Source organism: Perca flavescens, chromosome 19, assembly GCF_004354835.1.
Source record: "Perca flavescens isolate YP-PL-M2 chromosome 19, PFLA_1.0, whole genome shotgun sequence".
In the NCBI taxonomy this organism is placed as follows: Eukaryota; Metazoa; Chordata; class Actinopteri; order Perciformes; family Percidae; genus Perca; species Perca flavescens.
In genome coordinates this window covers 31,697,581-31,718,794 of record NC_041349.1, presented here as the reverse complement: position 1 = coordinate 31,718,794, position 21,214 = coordinate 31,697,581, and the positions used below count along the sequence as shown (strand labels likewise).

Sequence of the window (21,214 nt, the reverse complement as noted above, 5' to 3'; positions counted from 1 at the left end):
GATTTATAGAGTCACGTTGTTTTTTGTACACGCTGTGACTCTACAAATCACAACATGTAAATAGGAACATGTTGGTGTTATTTTGTCACTTATTCGGAGCAGTAAGATTACTGGAACCATTCACCTGCATGTTCTGTGCTGGCCTGATGCCGCTGGAGCCGTCAGACAGCATTACAGCACGCATGGAGATGAGAAGGGTATGTATTGACTTGTCTAACTCTGGGGGTTACGGTGAATAAGCTAAATTCCCAATAAGTCGGCGTGTTCCTTTAAACAAAATGTAGACCAAACTATTAATCACATAAACAAATGATAGATTAATTGATAATGAAAACAATCAGTTGCATCTCCACAAAACATATATCACCTCTGTGTGAACTGGACATCATCTGCATGAGGAAGTGGCCCACACCAGCCGCGTCGCTCGCCAGTTTAGTATGTGACAGCACAGCTGAGCTGCTGTGCAGCTGACTACACTGCAGTAATGTGTTAAACAAGCCTAACTGAACTGATCTTTCCCTCCCTCATTCCTCCTGCTTCAGATGATGGTCAATAGGACTACTGAGGTATACACATGCTCCTTTGATTCTCCACAGATTTACTACACACTCCCATTCCGTTATTTCTCTTTTCTTTACCTCCACCATTTATTTATTTCACTTCCACAGCACTGCATGGTGTAAAAAAAGAATCATTTGGTTCCTACACTTTCTGTTGGTTTGGTTTAATAAGGTCAACATGCACGGCTGACACGAATGGCCAAGCTACTGCTGTGTGTCCTGCACTCAGGCACTGCGCACAGCCTGCTTATCTTTAGTTTTTGGCTTTATTCATACGCTGTCTGTATGCATTTTCATTTTTTTCTCCCAAGTTTAGACTCATATTGTCACCAGCTGAGGAAGCCCCTTTTGTTTTGTTTTTTCATATCTGAAGCTCAAAACATCTATTGATTTATTTGAAATTATTACATGTATCTCCTGCCAGGGTTGATTTGATGATTACTGTGCAGATGCTTTTTTGGAACATCTATCAATTGATATTGTTTACTAGTCTGTGTTGTAATTTTGTCTGTTTATGTCATGTTGCATGATTCTTATTAATGCACTATGAACTGCTTAGTTTGAAACAGTATTGGTAAAATTATAGCATACATTTATTTCCTTCAGTATGTAAGTCCAGTGGTGCCAAATAGAAATGAAATCAATTAATCAAATTTTAATATTTTCTATTTGTTTTTTGCATGAAAAACTGAAAAAAATCAGATCTTTAATTCATGTTCAAAATGCATAAATACTGTCAAAGCAAAGACTATTGACCAGTATTTTTTAGTGTACACAAAAGAATGACACAGCCACAATGATATTAAAGTTTAATGTAAACTTGACTTTTGTTTTCATTTTCAAATAGGCAAACAATGTGAAACCTACGTAAACTGGACATTTTGTTTAAATCTTTCCAGAAACCAGAGCAAATGAAATTAATATGAAATGGTGTCCATTTTATTGACTTTGACAAATTTCACAAAGGACGTCTGGGAGGATCCTTCCATAATAACAATTACCATAATAAAAGCAATTATTATGCAATATATTGGTAAACATCAGAAAATAACATTTAAATTAATTTAAATTAAACTTCATGTTTAGATTGCACATTTTCTGCCATTTAAAATTAAATTAAATGAATAGTCAGTAGAATTGTCCATCTCCATTTTGGCAGTAATTATGTTAATGTTGCAAATAGTATTTTTTCCTTACGTTAATAATGCACACACAAATTGACAATTAAAATTGATAAAATTATTTCATTTAAATATTGGCAGTCCTGGTCTTCTATACAAGACTTTTTCCTGATCAAGTATTTCAAATGCATGCTTTTATATACATCTTTAAATTACTTGTATTTGACTTTTACTCTTTACTACTACAACAATGCTAATTAATAATGACATTGGAAGCCTATAAAGCTTTAAGGTCTTACTGTACCTGCTTGGCCAAAGACTTGGCATTGAATAGCATGTTGCATCCACGCTACCTTAGTTTGCACCATTCTAAGCTTTTGACTGTGTAAAGTTTTTAAACCATCACGTTAGTCACTGTATTCTTCACACTTTTATAAACAACTTTTTCACATTAAATCGGACCACACTTACAGAATGGCAAGGTAAGGCAAGAATCTGCTCCAAACTGCTCTGCAATCTCTAACTTTTCTCATATATTTCTCATTGCTAACTCTAATACTTCCTTGACGTACAGTAAACATAGTGCACTTTGGTGTTGATCAGAAATGTACCCTTCTCGTTATGTGCCACTTTATGTGTTTACTATGATTTGGTGTTGTTTGGGTAGCTTATATTGTTTGTCAATTTTCATGTCAATCTTGATGAGTATCTCTGCATACTGTACATCTATTTGTTCGTTTCAGTTTTTGTCCTTTTCATTTCAAATTGATTTTTGAAAACTAGGAAAGCGCTTCTTTTACTTTAGTTTCCGTGGTTGATAACCTGCATGAAAGTGAGTGTGTTTTGGGGGCTTTGGGTTGTGTGTATGGGTGCTACATATTCCAACTTGAATATTTCAAAATAATAGATTTTTTTTCTTTGCATCAGTTTAGTTTTTTTCATCTGTGATGCATGCTGGGAAGACTAAAGATCAAGAGACACAATTGAAAGTTTAAGGGCATGAAGTAAAGGCTATTTTCTGACATCTGTCCTACTCTCTGTGTGTCTGTATCTTTCCTGTTTCTCTTACAGAGTGGATTCACCCCCCTGCATATCGCTGCCCACTATGGCAACGTCAATGTGGCCACACTCCTGCTGAACCGAGGGGCAGCAGTCGACTTCACAGCAAGGGTAAGATTCCATGCTAATAAACACTGTTATTTTGCTCTGTAAGCGCATTGGAAGACATTCAAATTCTACAAGAACACTTCTGCACAATATTGTTGGCTCCTGAATCTCAGCGCTATCAGCTATTAGGTTTAATATCTATAAATCTCTAAATTTGGATTTGGAAATTGCAAAGTGCTGGTCCTCTCTAATTTATGGCATATTGTCCAAGAGTTATGCGATTATAGAGAAGATACATTTCCATTGGTTCGATGAATTGACATCAGGGTTCATTAAAAAGAAGTTGTGAAATACATTAGGTAATGTACAATACAAATGTTTTGTGTGTGTATATGTGTGTGTGTCACACCCAGCTAACTCAGCAGTACACATTGTTTACTTTAATTTCTGGGTTTTCAGTTGGGTATTTGTCCCTTTAATATCTTCCAGAAAACAAATTTAGATATCCTATGTTTAGGCATTGTGAGCAGTGTGGATAATAACAGCTTTTTTTCTCACCTTGCACTCTCCTAATCCTGAGGGGATTGCTTGTGTGGCTAAAAATGAGGTTGCAGAGATTGTAAATCCTGTATATGTGGTTAAAAGGTTTGACAGAATGCACTCATCCTTTGTCTGTATTAGGCACACCATCCTCCAGTTTGAGATCATTTCAGACTTGACTGGTTCAATTCTTGAGAACAAGATAACAAACACAAATATATTTTATTTTGAAATAATATTAATGCACTGTATATATTTTAAAGGTAATTTTATTTAACTATGAAATTTCATTTTCAGTAACCTTTAGTCTTAACTAATACTCAGAAATTCAAAAGAATTGAATGTGTCTAACTCAGCCAAAATGCAGGCCACTAAAAGTTATTTTTCTCTCCCCTGTAGAATGGGATTACTCCTCTTCATGTGGCGTCCAAGCGTGGCAACACTAACATGGTTGGCCTGTTACTGGACCGTGGCTCTCAGATTGATGCTAAAACAAGGGTGAGTATCATGAGAAACAAACTATGGTAGTGTAATCTTAGTTGTGAATTGTAGAAAGGAATTTATCTCAAGACCACAGCACAATATGCTTCTTCTCCTTAAGTCCATTCCTCCACACTTGCTGCTATTACTGATGGAATGTTCTTGATGCAGATGTTTCTGCTATTATATCCACAGGAGCAAAACAATGACAAGCTCATTATTATTATCTCCGTTAGTAACAACAGATGTGAATATGAGCTAAATGCTGTTGTTTTCAGCTCAGCTCCGGGGGTCAGTGGATTAAGTTAAGCATCACACTGGGCAGGGGGACTTTGGATGGGGGCCGACTAGCACGACAGTCATGCTATTAGCTGTATTTGATTCTGACCAATACAAACTGCATCCAGCCTGAGTTAGTCACTGGATACACCTGCGTGTTGGGAGTAACCTGGCTCTGTTATAGAAACTAATTTTTTCAGGTGAGCCTTTGACCTCACATCCAGACTAACTTAGTTAAAAGTCAGTGTCAGTATGTATTGAATGACTATGAATACATTTCTGTGTTTGTGTGTTCCATAGGATGGTCTGACTCCCCTACACTGTGCTGCCCGGAGTGGACATGATACAGCTGTGGAGGTCCTGCTGGAGAGAGGTGCACCCTTGCTGGCCAGGACCAAGGTGTGTCACATGCATAAACTGTAAAAATAATGGACGCAGCATCCATGACATCTTTGGTTTGTGGACTGCTGTTTTGAAGTCTCATGTTTGGCAATTTTTCCTTCGCCATCTTTTTTTTTGGACGAGAGCATGGAGCTAGGGAGGATGACGTGGCCCAGCCAGTGTTGTTGACGTTGTGCTAAGCTAAATGCTAATTAGGAAAAGTCTTGAAACTAGTGATTGAGACCATAAACTCATTATGAAAATGTATACTGAAGTAATAAATCAAGTGAAAAGTAAAACATTGTATATATAGACTGTATCAGGATGTGGTTCATTAGGTTTTGAACGCCTTCATGGTGCGCTCAAGAACTATTACCTACTACTAAATCCAGGTGACTCCTGGATGTATTGATCAATGCTAGTGGTGCTAGATAACAAGATACAACACATAAATAAGAACTTGAAAGTGAAATAAGGATTCTTGAAAGTAAGATTTTTGCACCTGTGACAATTATTTTTGCCCTGCTTTGATTTTCCACTTGCTCCTGAGAAAATGCTCAGTCAACTAGTTGCTAACTAGGTGTTAGGACACTTACACTCTTAAAAGGTTCTTACAGCAATCATGGTTTCATGTACACCCACAGCAATGGTCTAAGATGCAATGTCGTATTCACAGCCACAGTCATTCCTCAAACTTCCCCTCCTTCCATCTATCTCCACCAAACTAAATGACCTCTCTTTAACATTTTAGAATGGGCTGTCTCCTCTTCACATGGCGGCACAAGGCGACCACGTCGAATGTGTCAAACACCTTCTGCAGCACAAGGCTCCTGTTGACGATGTCACGCTGGACTACTTGACAGCGTTACATGTGGCAGCTCACTGCGGCCACTACAGAGTCACCAAACTGCTGCTGGACAAGAGGGCCAACCCCAACGCCAGGGCACTGGTATGATTAAAAAATTTAGCAATCCTGCTATGGAAAGATACAAGTCAAAATGACAGATTAGTCAAGCTATATACATAGACTCAGTGGGCTCTGAAGACTAAGATTTAATTATGTTAACTATTTTCTGGGCTCATCCTCTACTCTGTCTATGTGTGTGTGTGTGTGTGTGTGTGTGTGTGTGTGTGTGTGTGTGTGTCACACTTCCACAACAGAACGGCTTCACTCCGCTGCACATAGCCTGTAAGAAGAACCGAGTGAAAGTGATGGAGCTGCTGGTAAAATACGGAGCCTCTATCCAGGCCATTACAGAGGTACGTCACACACCTGAGTGAAACTGAAATCAGCCCAAATGTTTCTTTGAACCTACTGGGCTTTTCCAGATGGGCTCTGGCTTTACCTTACACTCATACCAGAGAGGTGTTCTACCGCAGATAGTAGTAGCTACCGAATCCAAACTAATACTCTTTGAAATAAAATTTCATATTAACTTTTTGGCAAGTTGTTTGTCACAAACATAGTGCTAAACTTGACTTAACCAATCTATACCACAGTGTGTACACTTAGCTAAACAGCAGCCACTGTGATAGATAATAAGGGATAATGAGAATTGCTAAAACAGAGTAGCATAAATACTCATAACGTTAGCAAACTGTCTCAGTACTATCCTTTTTACAGCAATACGCTAGCTGACTTAAAACAGAAGCTACTCTCAAATAATGCTGTAGCACAAAAAACCTGAGTGTATTGAATTTAGGAAAGGTTAGTTTTATCAGAGACGGTTTTGAAACGAGACACCCTAACTCAGACTAGTTTCCTGTATCTGTGTCCCGTGGGTTTGGCCACCCCCACGCCTCTTTAAGAGACTAGCGGCAGGTCCTGAGTGCATTGATTCTAATGGGAGAAGTGAACGTGAACACAAATTATGGCCGATCCTTTGGCCCCAAAGTATATATTGGACCTGTTTTTCACAAGCCACATATCTCTTACAGACATATCAGGAGAAAATTAATTTTGTTCCAGACCTGTTTCCGTTTCAGGAACAAACTCCCGCAAGATCTGGCAACACAGCTAAGCTAACATCAACAAACGTTTGTAAATGCCCTAACATTCTAGGGAAAGTAGCTATTGGCTGGTCAGAAATGGCTAGAAATTGCCAGTTGACATGATGTTCTATTTGCATATTAATAAGTTTGATAAGCTCTCTTTGGGTAACAAATTCATGTTCTAAATGACTAATATTCCTCGTCTGCTTCCTTTCCTGTGTCCAGTCTGGTTTGACTCCTATCCACGTAGCAGCCTTCATGGGTCACCTGAACATCGTCCTGCTGCTGCTGCAGAACGGCGCCTCGCCTGACGTCAGCAATATTGTGAGTGATGGGAATCAAGTCAATCACAATTACAATAGCAATTGTACTCTAGTTGTTTTAAAGGGAGAAACGTGTCTGGAAATATTACAGTGACGTCAGCTAGCTAAAATATGTGCAAATTATGGTAAATATGTGCATATTGACTCTGCTGACCTGTATGTTGGCGTATGTTGTGTGTGCAGCGCGGTGAAACAGCGTTACACATGGCAGCCAGGGCAGGCCAGGTGGAGGTGGTCCGATGTCTGCTGAGGAACGGAGCGATGGTGGACGCCAGGGCACGGGTGAGACTGCTTTTATCTGTAGTAGCACACCAGTAGCCTATTAATATTTTGCCAACATGCAGAATATGCTACTAGGCCTGTAACAGTTATTACATAGTTGTCTCATTGTCAATTTTTTTACATACTCGCGGTTTATTTGTTTAACAGCAACTAACATTAGTTAAGGTCTTAAGGGGTATGACTGGTAATTGCTGATTTTGATTAGATATGCCTAATTGTAATTACGCATATCTATAATTATTATTAAGTGATTATTGGTCGGACTATATATTTGTATTATTATTTCAATTGTTAGTTCTCGGCACTTGACCCTATACACGTTCATAGCAACAGCAACATTCAGTAAAAGAAATTATTTTATGATAAAAAAAGAGGCATGGTTTACTTCATAGGCTATGTATTTGTGTTATTACCTCATATGGGTCCCATAGCAGTGATATTTAACAAAATGTATCCTGGAATTCATTTAAAACTTTAATTTGTTTAAAGTAATACATATTATTAAATTGGACTGAAAGAGACAATTATATTGTTAATCACAGTTATTTCTGAGATGATTAATTGTACATCAAAATTTGGAATTGTTACAGCTATACAGGCCTATGCTACAGTTTTGTAATATTAAGTTTTCATTCATATTCTGCTGGGCTGTCTGCAGGAGGACCAGACTCCCCTCCACATTGCGTCCCGTCTGGGAAAAACCGAGATTGTGCAGCTGCTGCTGCAGCACATGGCCCATCCTGATGCTGCCACGACCAACGGCTACACCCCCCTCCACATCTCGGCCAGGGAGGGTCAGGTGGAGACGGCCTCTGTCCTTCTCGAGGCTGGAGCTTCACACTCACTGGCCACCAAGGTGAGTGGAGGACACATGTTTTTTCTTTAAATGTAACTACCTGCACAATAACTAACTCCTAGAAACATTCCAGGAGTATTGCACATTGAGGATTTCATTATTTCATTTGATGAGGTCCAGAACCAATGGCAGCCATGCCTCCCAGCCATGTGGGGGATACACTCAACATCGGTAGCCTAGCTTAGCATATTATTTGTTTCTTATATATACAGCATCTCACAAAAGTGAGTACACCCCTCACATTTTAGTAAATATTTCATTATATCTTTTAATGGGACAACACTGAAGAAATGAAACTTTGCTACAATGTAAAGTATTAAGTTAGCTTGTATAACAGTGTAAATGTGCAGTCCCCTCAAAATAACTCAACACACAGCCATTAATGTCTAAACCGCTGGCAACAAGTGAGTACACCCTTATGTTAAATTCCCATAGAGGCAGGCAGATTTTTATTTTTAAAGGCCAGTGATTTCATGGATCCAGGATACTATGCATCCTGATAAAGTTCCCTTGGCCTTTGGAATTAAAATAGCCCCCATCATCACATACCCTTCACCATACCTAGAGATTGGCATGGTTTTATTTCAGTTAGCCTAATAGGTAACTGAGATAAGATCCATATCAATGCAAAGCAAACCAGCAAAAATAAACATCTGCCTGCCTCTATGGGAATTTAACATAGGGGTATGTATAATTATGGCCCCTGTATTTTAAGGAGAACATTTATTTATTTACAATACATTATTCATTCACAAAAAAAATTGGTGTCCTTAAATGTTGGATCTTTCCTCATTTTTTTAATTAAGGCATTAAGATCAATTTCCAAAAGATGCTTTTTTTTATTCCTCTTTTTAATCAACTTAAGCATGGGTATGAATACTGAGCAGCACTGTGTATATATATATATATATATATATATATATATATATATATATGTGTGTGTGTGCTAGTGCCAGCACACCATAACAGAGGAGTGTGATGCGTAAGAGGTTTAGTATATCATGGCTGTAAAAAACAATGGCAATCTGTATGTCTTTGCCAAGTGCAAATCAGTACAATAAATTGTTGGGGAGGGTCATCCCTTTTCTCCCAATCTTTTTGGAGGGTCATCCAAAATGTATTGCTGATGAAGGTCTATTTTGACTAAAGGTCACAAAACTCCTCCGGTGGCCCCTTAAATAAATAAAGAACAGTCCCTTACTGATTAATCTTGTATTTTATTTCCTTAATCCGCACACCAACACAAATGTACAAACAACATGTTTTGGTTTTAGGGAGAGTTACATGCTGGCATTTCTTGATAAACTATTTCTTAACTTTGAAAATGTGGTTATGCCATGATGCCATGTTAGCGGTTTCTCCCTGTATCCAGTCTTTATGCTAAGCTAGGCTATCTTTACTGTTCGTGAATTTAGCTTTTCATTTGTAAATTGAAGAATATGTTATTCTTCTGAACATGGTCTTGCTTTAACCACAGGGGCAAACTCTGGACTCAGACTGAACAGCACTCCTGAATGCAGTTAGCCTTTAGCTGATAACGTTAGCCTACTGTACACTTTACAAGCATTAGGAATTGCTAGCCTCAGATGTCAACATCTGTTAATCCTCCCAAAAAAGACAAACAGTAAGGTGGTCACTTTTGCTGTACTGCTTTTTAGTGTGATGATTTAAATTCAAGTTGAAATAGCAATTATTGCTGTGTATTAGAAAAACAAACTATTTTTTCAACAAAACAACTCACAACTGTTAAAAATAGTACCGCTAATCTTAATATCTTAGAAGGTTGGAACAAATGAGCAATAGCAGCTACTTTTAATACCAGATGTAGAGATGAAGGAGGAGATTGTAAGTGCATTTATGCCTTTTAGTGCTGATCCCATGGTGATAAGCGGTTACAGTATGACTGTATGTGCAGCTCTCTGTTGGTTTGACCCACTTTTAATGAAAGATTGATGTGGCTGTAAATCTGCTGCTTTCCTCTGAATTGTGCATGAAGGCTGAACGCAGTCAAGTGATTTATGATTATCACTGTGGAGGTGTTAACCAGAGGAGTCTGCACAGGCCAGACCTTCACTTTGCATCCAGTCTGGGACAGAATAGCCCTTTAATGTGATCATACACTATTAATAGTGAGACAAAGTCCTTTGCGGTGCACTATATGTGTCAGGGCTCAGTTGTTCTCCTCTCTCCCACCCTCAACGTCTCTCTGGGGAGGAAGGGTGTGGCAGTCGCTATGGAAACCAAATCAGGAAAAGTTGTTGTCATGCAAGGGTAACACTCTCCATCTATCCAAGGGTGTTCACAATAGTCCTTATCCTTGATTTGCTTAGACTGTTGTGATGTTTCCATGTCTCAGTGTAAGGAGACCCTCTCCCTCTCCTCTCCATCACCTGTTACATCATATATAATCCGGGGTTTGACAAACAAAGGATTGCTCCAGCCATGGGCAGGGCTGGCTCATTAACCCACTGGTCATGTGGTTTCTGTCAGCTCCAGTTCTGTATATCTCAATAGTAAAGTGCCCCCTCTGCTGGTTTCTTTGTGAAAGTTAAAGGACTTTATTTCAAATTTGTGGTTTAAGGTTACCTAGAATTGCATCAGCATGTCAGCCAGCTGTATTGCTTTATGTCACAAACAAAACAGACACCCATTTGGCCTCAGGGACCTACCTGAATGTCCCAGGAACGTTTAAGATGATTTTAGTTTTATTTTGTATCTAAACAATACTTGTATAAAACAATTTTAGTCACATGAACTATTCCCCATGTTGCTCAAAAACTAGAGTGGTCCCTCAGGGCCTCATGATGTATGCAATGATAATATGTATGGATATATGTTAAAGTAAATGTATAAATCCCCAAATGCATTTGTTGGGTCTCATGAATGAGTCTTATAGCATCTGACTGAGATTAGTCTAAAAAAATATATAAATAGCTTGCTTGTGTCTTACAGTATGTAAATAATGCATATATTTATGTAGAGGGAGATCATAGGGACCAATAACCTGAGTATATATATATATATATATATATATATATATATATATATATCTCCTGTATTTACTGTCTTTGAACACATTTCTTAACCTCCCTTCTCTGGCTGTTTCTCTCCACAGAAAGGTTTTACTCCCCTGCATGTGGCCTCTAAGTACGGAAGCCTAGATGTAGCCAAACTTCTGCTGCAGCGTCATGCTCCTGCAGATTATGCTGGAAAGGTATGCATCCAAAATAAAAACCTTCTATTTAAATGTTTTAGTGTACAATCTATGTATATGGTGTACGATTTGATTAAAATCATATTCCACTCTCTAAATCCCTGCAAAAGTTTTTAAATGTGTGTTGCTATTTTTCTGTATAAAGGTTACGTTGACTACAGGAGCACTGGTACGGCTAGTTTGAATAAAATCATTCCTTTATTTGGATTAACTATGACTTCCAGCTTTTGCTGTCTAATATAACTGTAATTCATCTCAACCTACAGTCTTATCCCATTTAACACTTCCTATTAATAGTGTGTGTGTGTGTGTGTGTGTGTGTGTGTGTGTGTGTGCGTGCGTGAGTGTGCGCGTGTGTCTGCCTGTGTGTGTGTGTGCGTGCGTGCGTGCGTGCGTGTGTGTGCGTGTGTGTGCGTGTGTGTGGTGCACTAACTGCTGTTTAATCCATGTGCACTCACCGTCCATCCCTTACAGAATGGCCTCACCCCTCTCCATGTCGCAGCACATTACGATAACCAGAAGGTGGCGCTCCTGCTTTTGGACAAAGGAGCGTCCCCCCACACCATGGCCAAGGTGAGAGTCCACCCCACAGAGCTGTAGACACTGTGCTGAGGCAGAGGGAATAAAATCCAACATGGAAAATGAGGCAGCATGGATTTCTCGACTGTTATCATTGGACCAAAGCTCCACATTTAGCTCAAGTGATGACACCATTTGCTGAAGAAGACCATGAGATGAGTTGAAAAGTCCTGGGTTGCGTCCGAATTCTCACACTCTGCACTACATACTCAATATGTATACTATTGTTCAACATACTTTTGTGTAAATAAACAGCAGCGTGGCTCTTTTCAGACGCACAGAGCTGTAATTTTCAACGTCACTTGATAGCCTCCTTGCCGTTGAAGACGCATAACCATGGTAACCCCTGCCGACCTCCCCGCATTGTGGGATATTTAATGCCAGCGTAGTATCCAGTAATTCCCATACTATTGGTTTCATACTAAGGTTTCGGACATACTAAAAAACCTCACATACTGTGTACTGTAGCTACTAAATAGCATGTTAGTGTGGGATTTCGGACGCAGCCCTGGAAAAAGAAACTTTGTCAAACTACTGTTTCCAAGTTCAAGAATGAACCTTATATCTATATATATCAAATATACTGCAGTTTCATTTTTAATACCGCTAATTTCCTAAAACAGCTGCTTGCTGTAGTTTTTAACAGTGCAACTCAAATAGAAAGGAAGGCTATTTGTTGGGGACTATTTTCAGCAGAGGATTAACACACATTTGGTGCTGTAGTGAGGATTTGGAGCAGCAGGATTGAGTCAAAGTAAACTACAGTGTGTGTGTGTGTGTGTGTGTGTGTGTGTGTGTGTGTGTGTGTGTGTGTGTGTGTGTGTGTGTGTGTGTGTGTGTGTGTGTGTGTGTGTGTGTTCATCAGCCAGTGCAACAGTGTGGCTCACTGATGACTTTTAACAAACAATGGAGCTCTATGGCACAGAGGAAGAAGATAATCCAGGCTTTAATACACACTCCATACTTGTTAGTAGATACATTCACCTTTGGTTTGGCGCTGCACAACGTGATTTTTTGACAGTGAAAATACAGCCAGCCTTTTCCTGTAATACTAGTCCAAATGACTGGGTAAGATGTGTACTTTAGTGTGTTCCTATCATGCTGAAAAAACATACTTATATGGCATATAAACAGTGGTGGAAGAATCAGTCAGACCTTCACTTGAGTAAAAGTAATAACCGTTACAACTACAGGTCCTGCATTCAAAATCTTAATTGAGTAAAAGTACAAAAGTATTAGTATTAATTATATACTTGAAGTACCAAAAGTGAAAATACTCACTGTGCAGAATGCCATTTCATAATAATGTACTGTATATTATATTATTTTTGATTGGATGATTATTTATGCTCTAATGTGTTCATCACCTTAGGGCTGCGGCTGGTAAACGTGGAGCTTACGTTACAAACTTGATATAGCTTAACCTGTATTAATACATCATTTTGTATTAGTTAATTATAATTTTTATAAATAGTCTGAAACGGCAAAGTAACTAAAGCTGTCAGACAAATGTAGTGGAGTGAATAGTAAAAAATGTCCCTCTGTAAATGTCCTTCTGCGTGGAGAAGAAGTACTTCATAATGAATCTTAAAATTTGAAACTTCAAAGTTAAAACTTAAGTACCGTGCGCCCGGATAGCTCAGTCGGTAGAGTGGGCGCCCAATATATAGAGGTTTACTCCTCAGCGCAGCGGGCTGGGGTTCGACTCCGACCTGCGGCCCTTTGCTGCATGTCATTCCTCCTCTCTCTCCCCTTTAATTTCTTCAGCTGTCCTGTCAATAAAGGCCTAAAAATGGGTGCTTATATGCTTATTTGATTTGAACTATTCATGTCGGCTTGTGTTGGACTCCCAGGCTGTTTATGTTAGTTCCAGAGGTTTCCAGCCGTTAACATTGAGCAGTGACAGCAGTGTCTCCCCTTGTCCTCATGAATCAGAACGGCTACACTCCGCTCCACATCGCGGCTAAGAAGAACCAGATGGACATCGCCACCGTGCTGCTGCAGTACGGAGCCGAGACCAACATCCTGACCAAGCAGGGAGTCACCCCGCTCCATCTGGCCTCCCAAGAGGGCCACGCCGACATGGCATCCCTGCTTATGAGCAAAGCAGCCCAGGTCAACATCCAAACTAAGGTACTGCAGAAACCTTCAATGGATCAATAAATCCTCAACTCACCCACACAGCCAACATGTAGTATGAGAGGGTTATACATCATTTTACAGAGAGCTCAACGATTCTGGATCGGGAAGTGTTTTTCCCCATTCACTGACGTTTCAAAACTTGCTTATATAAAGAGTTTTTACGTCTGGAACCAAGCCAACCAGCTACGAGAGGAATCATGACCATGAAACATGTGATTCGGTGCAAAAAAACAACAAAAAAGCCACAGGTAAAAGACTATCAGAGATGTTCTCGGGTTTGCGGGTACGGTAAACATTTCCATGGTAAAAGTAATTTGGACCAATCAGAGATGTCTCTGTTACGCTTAGGATCGCGGGCAGTGTAGTTTTTCTCCATAAGATCGTGAATAAAACATGTTTCTCTTACTGTAAAACAAGGTTGATTTCATACGGACTTCTAGCTTTTACAGGAGCAGAAGCCAGCGTAGTCGTAATCTCGTAGCTACGTCAGTCTACCCCAGATGGACATTATGGATGATAATCTAAATCTTAATGGAGAAAATCAACGGGGGGGGGGTTTCTTCCGGAACCCCACTGTTGAGCTCTATTGTACCTTGCTACAGTTAAAGGGACAACATGTCTGACTATTGTTCAATCGCTTGGTATATCCGAATCCTAAGTAAATGCCAGGACATTTACACACTAGCTACCATATCTTTAATCACCCTATCAATCAAGTAATGCAATCTTAACCATACCTGTTTTATAGGACAAACAATATAGTCTTTACTGTGTCAAAGGAGCTCCATTATTATTATTATTATTCGACAAAAAAAGAATGGACACAATGTGTCTGAATCTGTCTGTCTGTCTGTGTGCGTGCGCGCGTGTGTGTGTGTGTGTGTGTGTGTTCCTCACGCAGAGCGGCCTGACTGCCCTCCATCTGGCAGCCCAGGAGGATAAAGTGGCTGTTGCCGAGATCCTAGCCAAAAACGGAGCCAACCTCGACCAGCAGACCAAAGTATGAACAATCATACTTCATTCTTTCTCGGCGTCTATCTTTACACCTACTAGCTATAAATAATATTATTCAGGGTCATCTCCCATTCGCAGAAACCATCATCTTCAATAACAGTATTCTTAGAATGTGTCTCTATAAATGTAAGTCTTTTTTTGTGTTATTCTTCTGATCTGCTGTTGTTTTGCAGTTGGGATACACCCCGCTAATTGTAGCCTGTCACTATGGTAACGCCAAGATGGTCAACTTCCTGCTTCAGAATGGAGCCAATGTCAACGCCAAGACCAAGGTACTAATACTACTAAAGCGCTCAGATAGTCATTTATATCTGCATGCACCATTGTTAACATACTGTTTTTTAAATATTATGCTATTATTGTATTGCACCATTATTATTTCTAACATGCTGCTTCTTCTCTTAAGTCAGAGTTTTCTGATTATAACCAGATCTTTTCAACATTGGAACAAGATAATCTCATGTCATAATGAATTATTTCCCTCCATATTGCTACACACCAAGAAACCTGTTATTCTAACAACATATCTTTTTATGTTTTTATGTATGTTTATGTTCTGCAGCAAGAGTCATGACACACAACTACGAAAACACACCAAAAATTGACACAAGGACTCATAATCTAATACAAATACAACTACTTAAGGTTCAACCAATTAGGAAATAGGAGAGCGAGAGAGAGATGGGAGAAATAAACATTCAACAAAATAATCTCTCAAATAAAATCAAGATAAAAGCAGGTTTACAACCGAAAAGCAAACTATGAATAATCACTTTATTTGATGATGGATTGGTTTTATCTTCTGTATTCTCCCCTCTCCAGAATGGCTACACTCCTCTTCACCAGGCAGCGCAGCAAGGAAACACACACATCCTCAACGTGCTGCTGCAAAGCGGTGCCAAGCCCAACGCTATCACCGTGGTACGCAAACAGCCACATTGATGCAAACACACACTTTACAGTACATAGACACACATGTCATTCACTGTGCTTCCCCGTCCAGAATGGTAACACTGCCCTGGGGATCGCTCGGAGGCTGGGCTACATCTCTGTGGTGGATACGCTGAGGGTGGTCACTGAGGAGATCATAACCACCACAACGGTACGGCACACACACACACACACACACACACACACACACACACACACACACACACACACACTAACAAAACAATCACAAGCCACATACACAAAGAACACAAGATCACAATCTCATCAGACATTACAATACAGAGTACAACAGACTGGGTGGGGGGTGGGGGTCAGCAGCAGAACCATAGTAGTCATTTTCACTAAATTCATTTATATGTCCAGTTTTTCCAGGGTCCTTCATCTCCTCGGTCACATTCATAGAGGGCTGATGCGGCCCGTTCCATTGACAGCAAATCCATAAAGTCATTTAACCAATTATCTGTGCTACAACACATCATATTAAATTCCCATTTTAATCTAAAGTTCAAGGTTATGTTAGAGACAGCAAGAATCGGTGCTGGAATTGAAACGTGCATTGGTGGAAAACAAACACTAAGCTTTGATATATCAGTGGTGGAAGTCGCAAAAATGAATTGATAAACATGGAGGTGATAATAATGCATGTGACTTGAAAATTAGAGTTATACATTATCAAGTGAGCTGACTAATGTGAAGCCGATTTGATTAAAACAGTCATGATATAATGAAAACAGCCATTTTCCATAATTTACCCACATCTTACATTCATCATCCATCATTCACAACACCAAATCACCGCTTATCATTTAAGGAAAGTGGCCTCAAGGCTGGAAGTAACAAAAAGTACAGTAATTGAAAAAAACTGAAGTGATGAAACGAATGTGAATTGATAGATTGAGTGATAAATTGTCAACTGGCATTTGATTTGAAACGGTGCTGCTCTGATAATTAATTGTGTTACTGTCTACTGTCTACCATTCATCATTTACAACACCCAAATTACATGTATCATTTACAGAAAGCGATCAAAACCAACACCCACACCAAACACCCGGGAGGAGAGCTCAGGTTTTTGATTGACATTTTGGGCAGAAGTAACAAAAATTGTAATTGACAATTGTACAGTACAATTAAATCAACATTTAAAACAAACACTGAACATTATAAGGTAGGATATATTGCAGGTCTGTTAATGGTACACTGCATTGGTTGCAGCTAGGTTTACCTATGTGTACGATGTGAAGTGCGGTTAATGGATCTCTTTCCTCCCATGCTGCCAGACGGTGACAGAGAAACACAAGCTAAACGTGCCAGAGACCATGACTGAAGTGCTGGATGTCTCGGATGAAGAGGGTGAGTCATGTCAACATTAACCCACAGTGCAGCCTTCTCACTGGTATTCTAACCATGTGTCCAACAGCACTATCAATGAGCTAGATGCTGAACTAGATCAACTGTAATGGTGCGTTCTTTTTGTCAAACGAAGTCGATCTACGAGTCGTTTTCCGGAGTTAAGAACCGGAAGTTGCAAAAAGAACGCCCCCGAGGTCATATATATACGACTCGTCAAGTCGTCTGAACCCCGAGTTCCCTTTCAAAGATGGCTACGTTGTGCATCACACGTAGTAAACATTGTGGTTTTCTACACTTTTAAGCACTTTTGTCTTTGTTGTAACCAAATGAAGAAGTTGTACACATAGAACTGTATACTGCTACCTATAGGCATGTCTCTACAGTCTTATTAGGAGTTAAATACCGCCTGATTAGTTATTTTGTAGCTTGTGCAGCTGAAATTGGCTAGAGACACTTGGTTGCTATATGACAACAATGGCCGAGTCTTGAGCAGAAAGCAGAGCAGTAGCCTACCCGCAGTTATTCGTTTTTCGACACGGATGTGACGTCACACTCGAGCTACTAGTCGCGATTACAAGACAAAAAGAACGCACCATTAGGCACACAACAAAGCCCTGTTTGTGTGTTGAGCCCACGTTAGTTTACTGGTCAGTTTTCCTGCTAGTGAATATGTTTCCATTACGGCTAGGGAACCCTTACACTCACCCTGCTTTAAAGAAGCACTAATTGATAATTTTATATTAACAATGCCTATGTGAAATATAAAACGGTGATAATGACAAATAGAGAATTATCAGCCAGACTCAGCTCTACGAAGCTTTTTAGCCTCTTTTAGTTCATTGATTTGGTTAAATGCCCTGTAAATCTCCTTGTTTCCAGCAGCAGCAGGCAGCTGTTGATGGCCATAAAGCTCACTGTACTCTACCTGCCCTGCACCAAACAGAGGAAATAAGACTGTAGCTGTAGGAGAAAGTGGAACATCTAGCGGCTAAAGAGCCAGGAGTTGGTGGAGGACAAATCAGAGCTAAAAGTATCATCAGGTGGCCTTGAGCACAACTCAAAATGTATTCTAATGTTACTCCGTGTCTGATAGATGGGTCAAAAGGAAAGTGTTTGCTAACATGTTAGCCATTACAACTTTATAAGGTATTAATGTGTCAGATATTGTGTCCTGTCCCACCAAGTGGGCAAAAGAATTGTTAATTGATTACTACAGCTTTAGGGAGATTGATCGCCAAACTAGTACTGTAATGTTTATGAGCTCCTAATGCAAACTGAGGAACAAGCCATTTAAATACTGACATTATTTCTACCCTTATTTTCAAGTAATTTTTAAGTAGGAAAATGTTCCCTTCGGAGTATCTGCTAGATCGGCGTCAGTCTTCAAAGACCTACATTACAGTTAGCCCAAACTGTGTTGTACATTTCTGTCTTCCTTTTGAGAAAAGTTCAGAGGTCTTTTCAGCCATTAGCAGATTTTAGGAAGTAGTGAGTGACTGTGCTGTCCACCCACAGCATTGAAAGCCATTGATGATGATGATGATGATGTTATGTCAGACGACCCCATGGATGTGGAAGGTATTCGGCACGCTGCGTTGTGTGCAGACTTGCTGTGCTGATTGCACCAGGAGTGGGGTAGTGTGTTATGCATGGTGAATTAGCCTGTACCAACTGCCATTTGGCTAAGTGCTACGATACTAACTGCAGTATATTTGGATACAAGGGATACCGAGAAAGTAGTTGAAGTTGAACTGAGCCAAAAAGATTTCACTCATGAGGGTCTTCTTATTAAAAGGCTCAAAGTATCAACGCACATCATTTGCTGATGTACATTTAAAGGAACGGTTTTGTTAAAGGCTCATCAGTCACATCAATCACTAAAACACAACAATATGTGGTTTACGGGGAGTTACGTGAAGAGAGCCAGGCCATCTGTATCCTCCAGTCTTTATGCTAAGCTAGGTTAACTGCCATTGTCAACTCCAGCTCCATACATAATTTTTTTTATCATATCAAATACAAAGGTTACCTACATTGATGACAGAATTAAAGAGAAGCACAAGGGCGGTAGTGTCAAACTCATCTTCACTAAGGGCCGGGCTGGATAAGAGAATCACATCAAGGGGCAGACGTGTAGATTATTGACATGCTGTTATTTTTGAAAATATCAAATATCTTTGACTATATTAATGGATGTCTCATATTACTTTGTCACTTACTGTGTGGTCGACATAAAGTCATGAAAAAGTCAGCAAAAAGTTCAATCTACACAGCTCTATCAAGAAGGAAATCTCTCTCCATTCCCGTTCTCCTGTTACAAACCTTGTCTCGTCATCTTTTCCATGAGCCAGGAACTATACAGAAAAGTGAAGGACTGCTGCATGCACCTGGAGTTTTAACAGTGATGGAAACATTTAAATGTATGGTGCATGGGAGGAGGGGTCAGACGATGAAAGGACAAGGCCAATACAGGGTCTGTAATTAGCACCCACCACCCCAAAAATGTGGCTGCATTTTTGGCAGTGGCAGGTAAAATTGTCAGGCCATCGTCAGGGAAACACACAATAGAAAGTCACACTTATTAAGGTTAGCGTATGATTGGGTAGAACTAAACATTTGAAACTCTCCTATATTAAAGCAACCCTATTGGCCAAAGAACCGTAATCGTACAATCAAACAACGGTAGCTCAGCACAGGTCTTACTAACAATATTAACATACACTGTGTGTGCCTTTGCTTTGTGTTTTTTCTCTCTCACTGACACAAGGTAGAGAAGAAACATCCTTATGATCATAGTCACTGCACCATTGATTTATTTGCAATAATTTGAAGTCAGTACATTCTTTCATTTTCATCACAAAATGTACAAATGTACCTATTGTGTTAACTTCATAATCTAAATGTCTGTTATAAGACTTCATCTTTGTTTGAAGTGATCTTCCTTTAACACACACAGGCCTGAGAGTGAATGTCTTTTTGTGCTTCACAAGCTCCACCAGTCTCTGAATATGCTGGTGGACAGCTGTAGTGTTGCTGTGGTCAGGCATGTGCTTTAGATAACATGTGTGCCATAGAGAATGCTGCCTAACATTGCCCTGCTTAGGCTTGGGATTAGACCACAGAGGAAGACATGTTTAATGCACAGACTAGAATCAGAACTTGTAAACAGAATGTATTATAGTGATCCAGTAGCAGTATCTCAGCAGTGAGAAACTAAATGGTAAGTATGCTAACATCATATGCAGCTGCTAACCAGCTAAGCTACTACTCCCCCCAGCATATTAGCCCATTGCAGATAAATGACAAGAAATTGAAGAACTGAAATGCCAAGATAAACGTGAAAGTGTCACCATTCTATACATTATCCACCAAACTGTGAAATGTCCCCTCCACCCTTCTCTTTTCTCTCTCCAGGTGATGACACGATGACAGGCGACGGGGGGGAGTATCTGAGGGCGGAGGACCTCAGGGAGCTGGGAGATGACTCCCTGCCAGGACAGTATCTGGATGGAATGAACTACCTCCGCTTCAGCCTTGAGGGGGGGCGCACCGACAGGTACAGCACACTCTGTCACATGTTGAAGTTAGTTAACAAGCAACTACAACAATTTGGTAAGGGGTTCAGTGTGGCTTTAGTAAACCAACTGACTAAGGGGGCTTTCACACCTACTGTACCTCGTTTGGTCGTCAGACTTTTCAAGTTGATCCGAACCAAAATTACAGGTGTGAAATTTGGTCCGACCAAAAGAGGTGGTCTGAAACTGAACCGTGGTCCGGTTAGTTTCTAGTATGAAAGCATTTTTTAGATGGTTCAGACATTCGGACCAAATACAGGAAGCTCTGGCAGACTGTCTTGGTGTTCCTTTAAGGAACAGCTCAGTCCTTAGTGTGTACATGAGAGAGAGAGAGAGAGAGAGAGTGTGTCGGTGTCATCGATCAGAGCAGACAGCTGTCGGCTATCAGAGCTGAGAATACATCAGCAGTTTACTTGTTAAGTGGTAGTAAATGTACAGTGTAGGTTTCCGTTTGTCTCTGAATAA

At 39.9% G+C, this 21,214-nt stretch overlaps 1 protein-coding gene across 1 annotated transcript in view; it reads left to right on the top strand.

Annotated features, from left to right (window-relative positions):
- The window catches only part of ank2b (ankyrin 2b, neuronal), a 165,091-nt gene that overhangs the window by 92,807 nt on the left and 51,070 nt on the right, over positions 1-21,214 (top strand). The window contains exons 7-23 of the mRNA XM_028564141.1: positions 2,753-2,851; positions 3,728-3,826; positions 4,388-4,486; positions 5,220-5,417; positions 5,630-5,728; positions 6,686-6,784; positions 6,967-7,065; positions 7,724-7,921; positions 11,037-11,135; positions 11,610-11,708; positions 13,650-13,847; positions 14,758-14,856; positions 15,044-15,142; positions 15,693-15,791; positions 15,874-15,972; positions 17,102-17,174; positions 20,589-20,730. Of these exons, the coding sequence (XP_028419942.1) occupies positions 2,753-2,851; positions 3,728-3,826; positions 4,388-4,486; positions 5,220-5,417; positions 5,630-5,728; positions 6,686-6,784; positions 6,967-7,065; positions 7,724-7,921; positions 11,037-11,135; positions 11,610-11,708; positions 13,650-13,847; positions 14,758-14,856; positions 15,044-15,142; positions 15,693-15,791; positions 15,874-15,972; positions 17,102-17,174; positions 20,589-20,730 (1,997 nt within the window). The remainder of the gene's footprint in view (positions 1-2,752; positions 2,852-3,727; positions 3,827-4,387; positions 4,487-5,219; positions 5,418-5,629; positions 5,729-6,685; positions 6,785-6,966; positions 7,066-7,723; positions 7,922-11,036; positions 11,136-11,609; positions 11,709-13,649; positions 13,848-14,757; positions 14,857-15,043; positions 15,143-15,692; positions 15,792-15,873; positions 15,973-17,101; positions 17,175-20,588; positions 20,731-21,214) is intronic.